The 15,750-nt window shown below is 40.1% G+C and overlaps 1 protein-coding gene across 1 annotated transcript; it reads right to left on the bottom strand.

Moving 5' to 3' along the window:
• Nucleotides 1-4,087: 4,087 nt before the first annotated feature.
• Nucleotides 4,088-15,408, bottom strand: cdt1.L (chromatin licensing and DNA replication factor 1 L homeolog; the record flags this gene model as incomplete). Its single annotated transcript, NM_001088269.1, is given in 10 exon segments — nt 4,088-5,152; nt 5,455-5,656; nt 5,872-6,018; nt 9,276-9,464; nt 10,300-10,403; nt 10,516-10,661; nt 10,745-10,939; nt 11,673-11,899; nt 12,694-12,834; nt 14,956-15,408. Coding segments are annotated over 10 exon segments (1,863 nt in total). The 3' UTR covers nt 4,088-4,988.
• Between the last annotated feature and the right edge of the window lie 342 nt (nt 15,409-15,750).

Below are 15,750 nucleotides of genomic sequence, written 5' to 3'. Positions count from 1 at the left end.
GCAAAGTTCCTCCTAATATTCCGGAGTATGTTGGCAATTTGTGGTTCTTTTATTATAACTATAGTTAATATTTGTCCCCCTTAATGTTTTATAGCTTAACTAATACATGTAATAAAATGTTCATTTTCATAATAGGGACAAATGAGCCCCCTGTATACACCAGTACCAAAATATACACATAGTGCCAGCTGTATGTGTATGAACTTTATTAAGAACATTTTATCTCCCACAACTTTAAGGGATACGGTCATGGTAAAACAATCATACTTATGAAAAGCAGGGGGAGCCCCTGCCTTACTTCCCAGCCATGCAGAATTCAAGCAGCTTTGTTTATGACGATTCCTAAGCAGCCCAGACCACACTGAGCATGTGCAGGGTCAGGCAAAGATGTATAACAAAGTTACAAGATTACAGCCCCCTGTTGCCAACTTTGAAAGCATAAATCATTTGTTTGATTAGGCTTTGTGGTGCAGTAAGTGCAAGCTTATGTTTAGTATACAAAATACAGCATTTCTAGCCTTATTCTATTTTAGACTTTCCTTGTCATTTAATATAACTGAATCAGTCTCAGCGGGACTTGGCTTTTACTATTGAGTGTTGTTTTTAGATCTACCAGGGAGCTGTTATCTTATGTTCGGGATCTGCTATCTGGTTACCTTCCCATTGTTCTTTTGTTAGGCTGCTGGGGGTTGATATGACTCCAATTTGCAGTACAGCAGTAAAGAGTGACTGAAGTTTATCAGAGCACAAGTCACATGACTGGGGGCAGTTGGGAAACTGACTAACAAAGTTAGACAGCTGAAAAGCAGGAAGTTGGAGTCTGGCTATTATGTTAGACATCCAGTCACTCACCTATATTAAACATTCATTTTGCGCAGCCTATTTACCCAGTTTTTATTTTTACACTGAACTGTTCCTTTAACTGCCCGCCTCTGCCATAACCAGTCCAGAAATTAGCTCCTTACTATTTCCCATTTAAATTTCCTCTATGTAAGCTGTGACAACCAACGTAAATGTTTTTTAAAAAATAATCAATACTGGGGGGGTATGTTAAATGAAGCAGACCTTACTCCACCTGCAGGAAGAGGAGTAGCCTACTTGCACACGCTACTTAACCCCGCTCACACCTACCCCATGGGATTACAGGAGAGTATTAACTCCCTGCTCTGTACTGAAATGCAATTTCCATTATATTTATTTTTATAAAAAGCCACCAAAAGCACACAATATCTTAAAGGGATACGGTCATGGGAAAAAAAATTCATATTGCTGCTCCAGCAGAATTCTGCACTGAAATCCATTTCTCAAAAGAGCAAAATCTGACATGGGGCTAGACATATTGTCAATTTCCCAGCTGCCCCAAGTCATGTGACATGTGCTCTTTGAAACTTCATATCACTCTTTACTGCAAGTGCAAGTTAGAGTGATATCACCCCCCTCCCTTTTTCCCCCCAGCAGCCAAACAAAAGAACAATGGGAAGGTAACCAGATAGCAGATCCCAAACACAAGATAACAGCTGCCTGGTAGATCTAAGAACAGCACTCAATAGTAAAAACCCATGTCTCACTGAGACACAGTTACATTAAGAAGGAAAAACAGCAGCCTGCCAGAAAGCATTTCTCTCCTAAAGTGCAGGCACAAAGTCACACGACCGGGGCAGCCCCATGTCAGATTTCAAAATTGAATATAAAAAAAAAAATCTGTTTGCTCTATTGAGAAATGGATTTCAGTGCAGAATTCTGCTGGAGCAGCACTATTAACTGATACGTTTTGAAAAAAAAAAAAAAAATCATGTTTTCCCATGACAGGATCCCTTTAATATCTAGTGCAGGGGTCCCAATCTTATTTTATCCACGAGCCACATCCAAATGTAAAAAGTTGGGGCACAACACAAGCCATAAAACGCATTCCTAGATGTGCCAAGTAAGGGCTGTGATTGGCTATTTGGTAGCCGTTGTGTGGACTGGCAGCCTACGGGAGGTTCTGTTTGAGACCAGATTTGGTTGCATAAAAACCAGTTGTACTGTCAAAGTCAGGAATTCAAATAGAACCAGATTTCAAACCACCCAAGGAGTTGGAGAAAACAGGTTACTTGCAAGTGCTTGTGGGGAGACCACTGGTCTAATATGTGGCAGCCTCCCCTTCCTTGTAAGCAGTCATTGGCAGCACATTCCCTAGCCCTGTTAGCCAATTTCTGTAGGATGCTTGCCTGCCAGTGGCATAAGAGTGGGCATGGGGAGTTGCTAACGCACATCATTACAGGACACCCCTGCCAACACCTGTAGGAAATGTACATTATATACAGTGGTGAGAAAAACTATTTGCCCCCTTCCTGATTTCTTATTCTTTTGCATGTTTGTCACACTTAAATGTTTCTGCTCATCAAAAACCGTTAACTATTAGTCAAAGATAATATAATTGAACACAAAATGCAGTTTTTAAATGAAGGTTTATGTTATTAGGGGAGAAAAAAAACTCCAAATCTACATGGACCTGTGTGAAAAAGTGATTGCCCCCCTTGTTAAAAAATAACTTAACTGTGGTTTATCACACCTGAGTTCAATTTCAAAGGTTATAAAGCCATTTCTAAAGCTTTGGGACTCCAGCGAACCACAGTGAGAGCCATTATCCACAAATGGCAAAAACATGGAACAGTGGTGAACCTTCCCAGGAGTGGCCGGCCGACCAAAATTACCCCAAGAGCGCAGAGACAACTCATCCGAGAGGCCACAAAAGACCCCAGGACAACATCTAAAGAACTGCAGGCCTCACTTGCCTCAATTAAGGTCAGTGTTCACGACTCCACCATAAGAAAGAGACTGGGCAAAAACGGCCTGCATGGCAGATTTCCAAGGCGCAAACCACTTTTAAGCAAAAAGAACATTAAGTCTCGTCTCAATTTTGCTAAAAAACATCTCAATGATTGTCAAGACTTTTGGGAAAATACCTTGTGGACCTACGAGACAAAAGTTGAACTTTTTGGAAGTTGCGCGTCCCATTACATCTGGCGTAAAAGTAACAGCATTTCAGAAAAAGAACATCATACCAACAGTAAAATATGGTGGTGGTAGTGTCATGGTCTGGGTTTGTTTTGCTGCTTCAGGACCTGGAAGACTTGCTGTGATAGATGGAACCATGAATTCTACTGTCTACCAAGAAATCCTGAAGGAGAATGTCCGGCCATCTGTTGGTCAACTCAAGCTGAAGTGATCTTGGGTGCTGCAGCAGGACAATGACCCAAAACACACCAGCAAATCCACCTCTGAATGGCTGAAGAAAAACAAAACGAAGACTTTGGAGTGGCCTAGTCAAAGTCCTGACCTGAATCCTATTGAGATGTTGTGGCATGACCTTAAAAAGGCGGTTCATGCTAGAAAACCCTCAAATAAAGCTGAATTACAACAATTCTGCAAAGATGAGTGGGCCAAAATTCCTCCAGAGCGCTGTAAAAGACTCGTTGCAAGTTATCGCAAACGCTTGATTGCAGTTATTGCTGCTAAGGGTGGCCCAACCAGTTATTAGGTTCAGGGGGCAATTACTTTTTCACACAGGTTTGGATTTCTTTTCTCCCTAAATAATAAAAACCATCATTTAAAAACTGCATTTTGTGTTTACTTATGTTATCTTTGACTATCTTTGACTAATAGTTAAATGTGTTTGATGATCAGAAACATTTTGTGTGACAAACATGCAAAAGAATAAGAAATCAGGAAGGGGGCAAATAGTTTTTCACACCACTGTATGGCTCATTAAATAGTTAAAAAGCCCCACCTTTATCTTAAAAATCTCGTTTTGTCATCCATTGCTATTCATTTACTAGCCGGTTTTAATAAACTTCACCACACATCACTTTTACAGATTTAGACCAAAACTTGATTGTAAAAAAAGTTTAATCCAAAGATAAAGACAAAACTTGCTTTGGAAAACCAATGAGGGGGAGGGAAATACCTGTATAAAATCTGAAAACATTCTTTACCATAATGGGTCTATTTACAGATTATGATTTAAGTAAAGACAAAAAAGTAAACTTATTGTTTGCAGAGTTTACAGAAAAGGTGACGGAACTATGTATATTAGGGTAATGTCAAATTACATGTCATTTGAAAGCGAGGCTATATTGCAGGGCAATAAAACTATGTCTTGTGACATTAGTTACAGTCTATTTGTATCTTGTTTCCATAAAACAGCAGTTCCAATTAAGGCTTCCAGGAAAGTAAGTAATCCCAGATTCCACATAAGAGATGTAAAAAAAGAGAAGCACTACAAAAGCACAGTAGGTACAAAAATAACCGTATGTATTATGTATGCACATGTAACACGCAAGGCTATTTTTTTATTCTAATTTAAACACCCTTAATGGGATCAATGAATGCTTGCTGCTTTGGGGAACAAAATGCAGCTTTGTAGGAAACCTTTATAACCAAATGATTTATTTGTGAGCCTTAACTCAAGCAGGCTAAAAGTGGTTGCACAGCTTTCTACACTAGCTTCCTAGAAAGAAAAATCTAGGTTAAAACCTAATTTCCTGGGGGGGTAGGTGAACTCAGGTTGCATCTGCCATTAATGGTAAGGCACTTGTATTGGTGACATAACTGCAAGTGTCATGTTACACGGTCACCAACTACCAGCATGATGAAACACTGTTTAATAGTTGAAAAAATCCAGCAGCACTCACAATAATTTGTATGGGGTAATAGGCGACTATCCATATTGACCTTTAAGCAGGAGAGGAATCTTCCAATCAGCACCCTACACTACTACAGTGTGTTGATCGTTCCATCATTGTGTTTAAAGTATGTAAGATTTACGCACAATCAAAATATACCATTATTGCCTGTAAAGTAAAGCACCTGCTTACAGGGCCAACTAATCCAAACAGTAAGTAGCTTAACCAGTTTGACACTATCAGTTTGCACTGATCTGCCAACTGTACATTGCACATTTAAAATTTTTAAAAACACTAAATACAGCATAAAAAAAAAAAACACTAGAGAGACTCTTCTTCCTTTGTTTTCTTAGCTAGTCGTTCAAGGATAAGATTAAGGTCCATAGATTTGTTCAGTTTATAGTAAGTATCCTTTCTGACTAGATGAATGCTGAGCCAGTCCGGTAGGATCTCTGATAGCAAAGCAAGGTGTTTTTCCATCTCACCTAGGGAAAAAACAAAAAAAAAAACATTTTAAGAGGGGTGAGGCCTAATAAAGTACAAACAAAACCAATATCAAGATCACATTGATAGCATTAGGTGCCTTTAATTATAAGAGCACATTTACATTTCCAAACGCCCGACAAGGTTCATTTTAAGTTATGCAACGACCTAAAATGGAAAAAAATTAGTTTGTGAACCCTATTTGCACCAAATACCCTAGTGAAAGCTGCACACAATTAGATTTATGAAGATGTACTTGATAACATAGACCTTTAATGAGTCATAAATGTAAAATCCTCCTCACCTGGAGACATGGAAGAACGGCAGCTAGCTATAACCCGGCTGCAAGTGACCTCCAAAGTCAAGGCTGGCTTCTTTTCCGCCACAAATACATTGCGCAGGATTCTAGCCAGTTCTGGTAGCCTGGACATCATGAGAAGACGCTCTTCTTGCCGAGGTCTGCGGGTCATAATGGCTTGAAGCTTTTGAGCCTCTTTAGCACGTATCTGTTTTTGGCACACAAAAAAAAAAAAAAAAAAAACAAAAATGTCAGTTTATGCAGGGTGCAAACTGGGCAAAAATATATTACAGTTAATTCTTCAAACAAATGAGGTCTTGGTGAAAAGTCTGAGAGCCTCCAACCTAAAGTTAAACTTGATCTTCATAAACAAGAGTTTAGTAGCTGGTCCTCATGTTCCACCTCCTACAGAATTCAACCTACCCGTTCTAGCAGAGACTGTGAAACCCCTTTTAGTGCAGTTGATGTGGAAGTCGTTGCTGTGGATTTTGTCTCCTCGGTAGATACATTTTTTGTTTCCCCAGCATTCTCTGCTGTTTTCAGAGCCAGGTTTGCAAGTGCCTTCTCCATCTGCAAGAGAAGAAATGTGTCAAAATGGGTAAACTATCCAACAGCTTAAAGAATTACCTGCAAATTGCCACTCTACATACTGCAGAATGTTATATATAATCCTAATATAACCAAAAGTAAAAAGCAACAGGGTGCTCAAGCAGATTAGTTACTAGCGCCAGCAATGTAACCCTTTATTCTAGTATGTGAGCAGATAATTTGTTTAATAGACATCCAGTCACCCCAGATGTCTGGTTTCACCTTGCCATGAGCTTCTAACATAGTAGCCAGAACTCTACTTCCTGCTTTGCATCTCTTGGTTTCCACTGACTGGTTACCAGGCAGTAACCAATCAGTGATTTGAGGGTGCCACATGGGTCATAAGTTGCTTTTGAATCTGAATCATACCAAGGATCAATCGCAAACTCACGGAACAGTTATGTCCCATGTGGGCCCCCTTCATGTTGCTGACTAACTCAGAATTAGAGAGCTGAAAAACATTCCAGCCTTTATACATTAATTTTTTGGCCAACTATTAGAAACGTTTTATTTTGTGCTGCCTATTTACCCAAGTTTTTTAATTTTTACGCTGAACTGTTCCTTTAAGTACTTTGCAACGACAGACCCAGAACTAGTTTACTGGCACAACTATAAGCTAAGGGGTTCACCTTCCACAACATTATAATTATTAACCAGAAATAGATTAGCAATTACTTTATTTTATATGCAAGATGTTTTCACATTTTTTTTATGTCTTTCTAAAGCAGCTCTGGGAAGGGGAGGGTCACCAAATCTGTAAACAGTTCTAAATGATAAGTTAGTTGATGCATTTCCTATCTTTGTCTCTACTGAGCAGAATGCGTGTATTTCATTAAAGGCAAGCTGTAAAATGGATACAATAGTTGCCAATAATCTGCAGATGCTACTGAGAAATGTATCAACTAATGTAGCAAATTGTAAAAGTCTGCACCTGAATTACTGAGCTGCCAGACAGGAATATTACACTTGTTAATTTTGAAAAAAAAAAAAAAAAAGAAGTTGAACAACCCCTATAATTTGCAAAATAGAAAGTTCCTTAGAAGCAAGACTCACCCACATGTTTCAAATTACTAAAAATGTGGTTAGGTTATGATTTGTTTATCCAGAAAGTATCTGTGTTACATGAAAGCTCATCCTTAAAGGGATCCTGTCATCGGAAGATATGTTTTTTCTAAACGCATCATTTAATAGTGCTACTCCAGCAGAATTCTGCACTGAAATCCATTTCTCAAAAGAGCGAACAGATTTTTTATATTCAATTTTGAAATCTGACATGGGGACATTTTGACAATTTCCCAGCTGCCCCAGGTCATGTGACTTGTGCCTGCACTTTAGGAGAGAAATGCTTTCTGGCAGGCTGCTGTTTTTCCTTCTCAATGTAACTGAAGGAGTCTCAGTGGGACATGGGTTTTTACTATTGAGTGTTGTTCTTAGATCTACCAGGCAGCTGTTATCTTGTGTTAGGGAGCTGTTATCTGGTTACCTTCCCATTGTTCTTTTGTTTGGCTGCTGGGGGGGGAAGGGAGGGGGTGATATCACTCCAACTTTCAGTACAGCAGTAAAGAGTGATTGAAGTTTATCAGAGCACAAGTCACATGACTTGGGGCGGCTGGGAAATTGACAATATGTCTAGACCCATGTCAGATTTCAAAATTGAATATAAAAAAAATCTGTTTGCTCTTGAGAAATGGATTTCAGTGTAGAATTCTGCTGGAGCAGCACTATTAACCGATTCATTTTGATATTTCCCATGACAGTAACCCTTTAAGAGGAATGGTATTGCTGCATCTTTGCTTATACATACGAGATGCCACATCCAATGCAACAGCAAATTTCTAAGCATGTCAGCTATAAGAGGATACAGTGGGTTGTTGAAGTGGCATTACCCTGGGTTTTATCACCTTTTATGACCTACAGTTATTTTAATGGGCTAAAAAATAATTACTTATGTTGTGAGACTAACCTTTTACCTTGGAGCCAGTGCTCCAGTTAGTTGAAAGTGCACAGGGTTCTATTTTTTGCCACACACCAATCCTCCCCAGTGTCATGCACAGAGCACATGCACAGTAGCGTACAACTAGAACAAACTTATAGGAACAGTAACTAACACAAAAATTAAAGTCTTGAGTAATGAATATCATGTACTGTTGGCCTGCACTGGTAAAACTAATCCGTTTGCTTCAGAAACACTACTATAGCTCATATAAACAAGCTGCTGTGTAGCAATGGCGGAAATTGAAAAAAATGCTATATGGCACAGGTTAAGTAGTGGATAACAGATAACACCATTATGTTCTACAGAGCTTATCTGCCATTTAACTTGAGCCTTTTCTCCTTTGAATAGCTGCCCCCATGGCTACACAGCAGGTTATTAATATAAACAATAGTAGTGTTTCTGATGCAAACAGCAGTTTTACTAGTGCAGGGCAACACTGCATTATATTTTTTATTACTTTAAAATGACTGTGCAGAGGATCATAAGGGCACACTAGCAGTTTTGTTTCTCACGACAAGCCTTTACCCAACCACCACCCTGAAATTCCTTTTTGTTGGGTTCCCAAGAGCTTGGGTGAACTACAACACTGCATTAAAGGACTAGTAAAATCAGAATTCATTGAAAAACAAAAACACCAAGACAAGTTAAACTTTAAAATTGCAAAGCCTTTATTAAGAAATAACTTACCAAAACTTGCTCCTCTTCAGTAAAGACGACAGAGCGACGATCCATCATACGGCGCTCGATTTCTACTCCCTGGCTATCTCCTATAAGGAAGGCAGGGAGAAGAAATCTAGCAATGGACGATGGATCTATGTGATCGCCTTTTCTGAAGGAGCGCAAGCAGAGTTTCGGTAAATTATTTTATAATATACACTTTACGATTTTAAAGTTTAATTTGTCTTGTTTTTTTTAATGTATACTAACAAATTGTTAATTTTTTTGATGTTACTGGTCCTTTAAGATGGCCATACACTCATCTGCTCGTTCAGAGAAGTCATGACCACATCAACATTCAGATGCATTATCCACCCAAAGGGATTTTTACATGTAACCAATATAGATATCTCAGACCCATATACCGGCAAATCAGCAGCCTAAAGAAGCTGCTCATGTATGGCCAGCTTTAGTCTAGAATTACAATTTCTGTTCTGGAAAGAAATAAGACAAGTCAAAACATGGTATTTTGTTTCAAGCTCTGACTAGAAGTTAGCTGAAAGTTACTTGAGTAAAAGCCACTCACCTTTGGTGTAATCAAGCCTCTAGCTTTGGACAACACCTCTTGAGCAGTTGTAAGCCTCTCCACCTGTGGTGGCAACGGAAGTTCAGCAGGCGTAACATCAAGCACCTCATCAACATTAAACCGTGGATGCCATCGGGTTAATTTGTCATCTGGCACAAGCATGGGAGGATTTAGGGATGTCAGGAAAACCTATTACAGAACAGAAAAATTCCATGAGGAAACAGAAAAATGTAAACATATGGAAACCAAGGAATATGTAAAGCTTATACACTTTAAAAGTCCCCTTTTGTTCACTACATATAAAGGAAATATTTAGGGGCACATTTACTTAGCTCGAGTGAAGGAATAGAATAAAAAATACTTCGAATTTCGAAGTATTTTTTTGGCTACTTCGAACCGAACTAAAAATCGTTCGACTATTAGATAGTCGAAGTACTGTCTCTTTAAAAAAAAAAAAACTTCGACCCTCTACTTCGCCACCTAAAACCTACCGAGCATCAATGTTGCCTATGGGGAAGTTCCCCATAAGCTTTCTAGCCAATTTCTGATCGAAGGAAAATTGTTCGATCAATGGATTAAAATCCTTAGATTCAAAGGATTTAATCGTTCGATCAAACCATTATTCCTTCGATCGTTTCGAACGAATAGCGCTAAATCCTTCGACTTCGAAGGATTTAACTTAGACGGTAGAATATCGAGGGTTAACCCTCGATATTCTACCCCAAGTAAATGTGCCCCTTAGTCTGTAGTCCTGCACAGAGAACAAAGTTTTTTTGACCTCCGTTCATAGTAAACACATTATACTGCATTATTTATCCGTTATCTACTATTTTGCAATATTCAGCTTGAAAGACTACCCCCATGCCTACACAGCAACTAAATTATATAAACTAACATATAGTTTGGTTGTTCCAGTTCCTTCAATGCAGAGTACCCAACCTTTCTATAAAGAAACTAGAATATATTAGCAGTTCAGTGCAAACAGAATCTAGCTAGAAAAAGCATCCAGTGCTAAATAATTTACCCTGTGATGTTGTTTGACTATACTGGTAAGACTTCTGTGAAACAGCTGCTTGCGCTCCAACAAACGTGATGCTGAAAGATGTGGACGTCCACTTAACATATCACCTGCAAGGAAAGCGCATGTTAATATGAATCTAAAGTATATCTGGATATAAAGAGAATAATCTGTCTGCAAAAATGGGCAGCATTTAAATTCCCATACAGACCCATTACCCACCTTCCGCGACCAAAGGCTCTATAGTAAGCTGATAGTCTGTTTTCTTTACTCCATCCTTAAAGGTCGGTATGTTCTTTTCCTGTCTATATTTATAAGCATTTGGATACACAGTCTTTATCTGACCAACGTTACGTTGTTCAAATTGCCTAGAGATTCAAAAGATATTGAAATTATTGGTTTATCCAGCTTGAAATAAAAAGTGTAGCTTTAAGCTGCAAGCTTTACTAACTTCCTCATCATGTCTTGAACTCCTTGTTTCACTTTGGAGAATGTGATAGTCTCTGACCGGTTAAAGAGCATTCCAACAATGGTGTCCATACTCCGGAACATCTCTGCAAGCACTTTATATTTATATGGCAAAGTCAGCCCTGGAGCTGCATCTTGAGCGAGATTATGAAAACGTTGATAGGCTGGGGCCTTTTCACTAAAATGAAGACAAATATTACATCAAGCTGCAACATACATCCTAGATCTTGTATAGCATATTAACATGCATAGTTGAAAATAAAGTATTTTTTTTTTTATTATTGAAGTTTTTTGCGTTATTTGTCTAAATTCAGCAGCTCTTTAATTTGCATTTCAAGCAATCTGGTAACTAGGGTCCAAATTACCCTAGCAACCATGCATTGATTTGAATAAAAGACTGGAATATAAATAGGAGAGGGTCTGAATAGAAGGAACAACAACAAAAAGTAACAATACATTGTAGCCTTACAGAGCGTTTTTTAGGGGTCAGGGCACATTGGCAAATTCCCCAAACTGCCTACCCTGCCAGCTAAAATGTAAGTCGCCGGTGGGATGGCGATTCATTTTCCGAAGTCGCCCTACAGTTTCCTTTTGAGGCAACTTCGGAAAACAAATCGCTCTGAGTGCCATCACGCCGGTGATTTACATTTTAAACAGCTGGAAGGCAGTTCGGGGAGATCACCTTGAAGAAGAGATTTGTTGCAGGGTGACTAATCTCCCTGAATCTGCCTGTGTGCCCTGACCATTTGAACGGAGTTAGCAACGCCTATTTGAATAAAAAGGCAAATAACTAAAAACTAACTATAAAAAATAATGAAAACCAATTGAAAAGTTGCTTAGAATTGGCTCTTCTACAACATAATGAAAGTTACCACCCCTTTAATTACAAGAACATTAACAAGTTATCCTACCTTTCCTGGGCAGGTTGCTCTGTAAGATCAATGGCCTGTGTTTCTGTTTTCTCTGCCTTTGCTCTGATCTTTGTATCTAATTCTTGAGCATGCTTGAGCCTTGCTTTCAAATCAGTGATGGTGACTTTGCCCTCTGAAGATGCAGCAGGAAGGTTAACTTTTTGTGCCAGCTCCTGAATCCTCTGCAAACGGGACTTAAGTTCCAGGAGATTTTCCTTTGCTGGTGACTAATCAAAAGCATTTATTTGAACACACATTCATAAAAGGCTTTTAAAAAGGGAGAAAAACATTAAAAATGAAAACTTAAATTGGAAATAAGGTAACACCAACAAATACATGCATTTTAAAGTAAATATCAGTTACTGTTGCTCTGCACTGGTAAAAGTTATGCATTTGCTTTAGAAAGACTACTATAGTTTATAGAACTAGGCTGCTGCGTAACCATGGAGGCAGTCATTCAAGCCGAAAAAGGAGACAAGGCACAGGTTACTTAGCAGATAAGCTCTGTAATAGTATACAATGGTATTCTACAGAGTGCATCTTTTATCTGCTTTCCAATCTGTGCTTTGAATGGCTGCACCCATGGCTACACAGCATCTTATTTACATAAACTATAGTAGTCTTTCTAAAGCAAACACCAATTGTACTAGCGTGGGGAAATACATTATATTTTAATTACTTTAAAACACTTTTTTGTTGTTCCTTTAAAGGATTAAGAAAAGGCATTCACTGGGGAGGGGGTCAGTTTGTTAGGCTTAGTAAGTTTGTTCTATCTTAGGGATACTGTGCCTGTGATAAGACCAAGTATCTTAAACGGACCAGACATCTTAAAAGTGCTTCTTTAACAAGGGTGGGTGTATAGCACAAAACAAGTTTGTAATATAAGTGGTGTCAGCAAGGAACACTATATTAATGTATAAGAAAACCCAAGAAGTCTTGTTAACTAGACAAAGTAGGCAAGAAGTGATGACCACCACCATGCCTGACCCACATTCTACAGTGGCATCGGAGCAAGCCATACCTTAGTCTCTGGTGTAGTTGGGTTTCTTGCAAGTTCGTTGAACTTTGGAGATAAGGATACGTTGACCATGTCCTTAATCTTCTTCCCCAGCGAACTAGGTGTAACATGTTCCAAAGCCACTTTGTTGCATGGACTAAAAAGCTAAACAATATAAAATGTATTAATTTACAGCATAATCAAATAAAGGATTTTTTTTTATTATAAATATCAAAGCAGTCCTTGCAGTCTGGCAGGGGAATAATGAACAGATGCTCCTAACACCTAGGCATAAGGGAGCTTTTATTCAATTCAAAAGCATGGCCAGCCAGTCACTTGTGGTGAGAGACTGATTTCAGACAGAAAACGTTACCTAGTGGATCACTAGTTAACTCTGCAATATTAGAAGTTTGCGATTTTAGATGAACCAAATTACATGAATCAAAAGCGCTACAAACAATGCATTCTGTTCAGCACTGATCCTCATAGAAGGGTTTGCAGTCCAATAATGTAAAGTTATACATTAGAAAGCTCACTATTTTCTAATGTATCAGTATGTTGTCAGTGTTGGATCTATGTTAGGAAAGTCATATCATCCGTGCTTAGCTAGAAAACAAAGCAACCTAGAACACAGGGAGGTAGGCAATGAGTAGGTCAAAAAGGTAACCCAAACCTGCACCAAAGACCTGCTGCTTCATAACCCACACCTGACACGAGTGTCATCTGATGAAATATGGGGTGGGATTAGCCAACATAGGGGAGAGGTCGGCAATATCACCAAAGGAGAGGACGATCCTGCTTCAAGTTTGACCCTTCACTCACCCCAATCCCACACATGGGCTCATCTGCACATCAATAAAAAGAGTCTTTCCCTAAAGGATTCTCCTGCATACAAATATTAACTGTGGGTTTGGGAGAGATTAGAGAAAGCTACATGGTTTAGGCAGTCATCAGCCAGGATGATGATCCCTGGCCTCTATCTTAATTATCTCTTGCAACTTACTCAAAGATAAGGGAAATGTAGCTTTCCCATGGATAGCGCAGTACCAATCTTACTCTACCTCACGTGAGTAGGGTGTGGATTTCCTGATATAAAACAAATCTTCCAGACCTAATCTGCACCTTACGGACTTGTCAAACGATATCTGGAAGGAAATCAGCCTATCAGAGAGGTTTTAAAAATCCTGCTGGGAAGAGGACCACAACAGCTCATTAATGTGGTCCTCGCCCAGACAGCCTTTATTGCTTAAGGCCCCCATACACGGGCCGATAAAAGCTGCCGACAGAGTGTGTGGGGGCATCATACAGGCTTCCCCAATCTGGCAGATTAAAAAATCCCACCAGATTGTGGCCACATCTATGAGTGTATGCGGTCCCGCGATCCGACTGCCCGTATCCATTATGATCCGATCAATGTGGGCATATCGGGGAGAGATACAATCGTTTGGCCCCAGATCTCTATGTCTATGGCCACCTTAAGTCGTTATCTGCCTTGCATCACTTAGGGCCTACGTTCCATTGGGCACTATCTGCAAGTAGTTGGTATGTTCTCCCCGTGTCTGTGTAGACTTCCCGCCACACACAAGACATACAGGCAGGTTATTTGGCCCAGGATAAAGTCGTTGTGAGAGACCAACAGGGACCTTCAGGTGTAAACCTTCAACTGTGTAAAACACGTGGCGTGATATAAAGAACATTTAATAAAATTCCCTAGTTTGACAACCTGCCAAACAAGCAGATCAAGTGTATGCCCAAATATAGTTAGAGATTTTGTACATGGGGCACACTGCATCACCAGCAAACTGGTCGGTATTTGACCAGTATAGACTGTAACCAGCAGGTGGGGACGGCACGACAAAATGACCAGCAAAGTACTTGCTGGTAGATTTAAAACTCCCTAAAAAATGCTTCTCTTATAGTTTCCTATCCACTGCCCGCCCATTTCTATAGGTTGTCCGTCATTAGCACGAGCCCCTGCCCCAGTGGAGCACTTAGTGTGTGTCAGGAAGTCAGAGGAAACATCAAAACTCCTTATATATCTATATAGACAGCGTAGTGGCAATAACACAGGTTTCCGTTTCCTGTGCAGGCTGAAGATACAGGTGGGCCCTACCTGTGTCCATTCCAACTAACCCCCCCAATTCCCAGCGAGGCTGCCATTAGAATCCTCGTGTGGAGCCTAGAAAGGAATAAGATTCTCTGTACAGGAGCCAAAGTGACCCCTGAAAGTATCGCTCGCTTAGTCTACGCTGTACCTAGAGTAAGTTAAGGAGTTAATGGCTGTACCTGCTGTTGGACTGAGCCTCCATGTTCGCCCTCTGGAAGCTTTAGCTTTTTCCTCGCAGACTTGCCCTGTCTTTGTTGAGTCCGCAGCGGTTCCGAGTCCGAATCTTGGCGCGTTCGTTTCTTACTGCTGGGCCCAATACACTGGCTCACTGTAGGAGAAGCGCGTTCCGGGGTACAGGGGGCTTTCAGGAACTCTTCGGCTTTAACCGAGGCCGCCCTACTGCGAGTCACAGCGCGGCGAGTCTCCAACACGGCTTCTACCTTCCGCCCCTTGGAGTTCTGCGCAGCGGTGCCCCGCTTGCTTTGAGAGAAAAAATCGGTCACTCGCATTTGCGACATGTCTGCCATTCCTCTCGGAGTGCAATACTAGTATCCTACTAAATTGCGGCGCGAAAACCAAGGGGATCACTCGCACAAGCAGCACTTGATTGGCTATTAGTCCGGAAGCTAAAGAACTTCTTCACTCGGATTTCCCGGGCCATGCAATCACGTGATATGGATTTGGATCGTCCCATTCAGCATAAAGGAGGGGGTGTTGTGTTAGGCATGATGTGGATAAAGATAGTCTAGCCAAGTGATTATATTATTTGAAATTGTATTTCAATTAATAAAGAAGAAGAAATGAAGAATTACTACGACTACGACTGGGGCTCAGAAACACAAATGTTTGCGATAGAATGTGCTTACTTAGGCTCAGGCTTTCAATTAATACAGTTATTCCACTACCCAACCTTTCTCTTATTTGCCTTTCATGGGACGGGTCCATTATAAGGATTGAGGAAGCAGCGTCTGCTA

This window comes from Xenopus laevis, chromosome 4L (genome assembly GCF_017654675.1).
Source record: "Xenopus laevis strain J_2021 chromosome 4L, Xenopus_laevis_v10.1, whole genome shotgun sequence".
Taxonomy (NCBI): domain Eukaryota; kingdom Metazoa; phylum Chordata; class Amphibia; order Anura; family Pipidae; genus Xenopus; species Xenopus laevis.
This window is presented reverse-complemented; position numbering and strand designations above follow the sequence as displayed.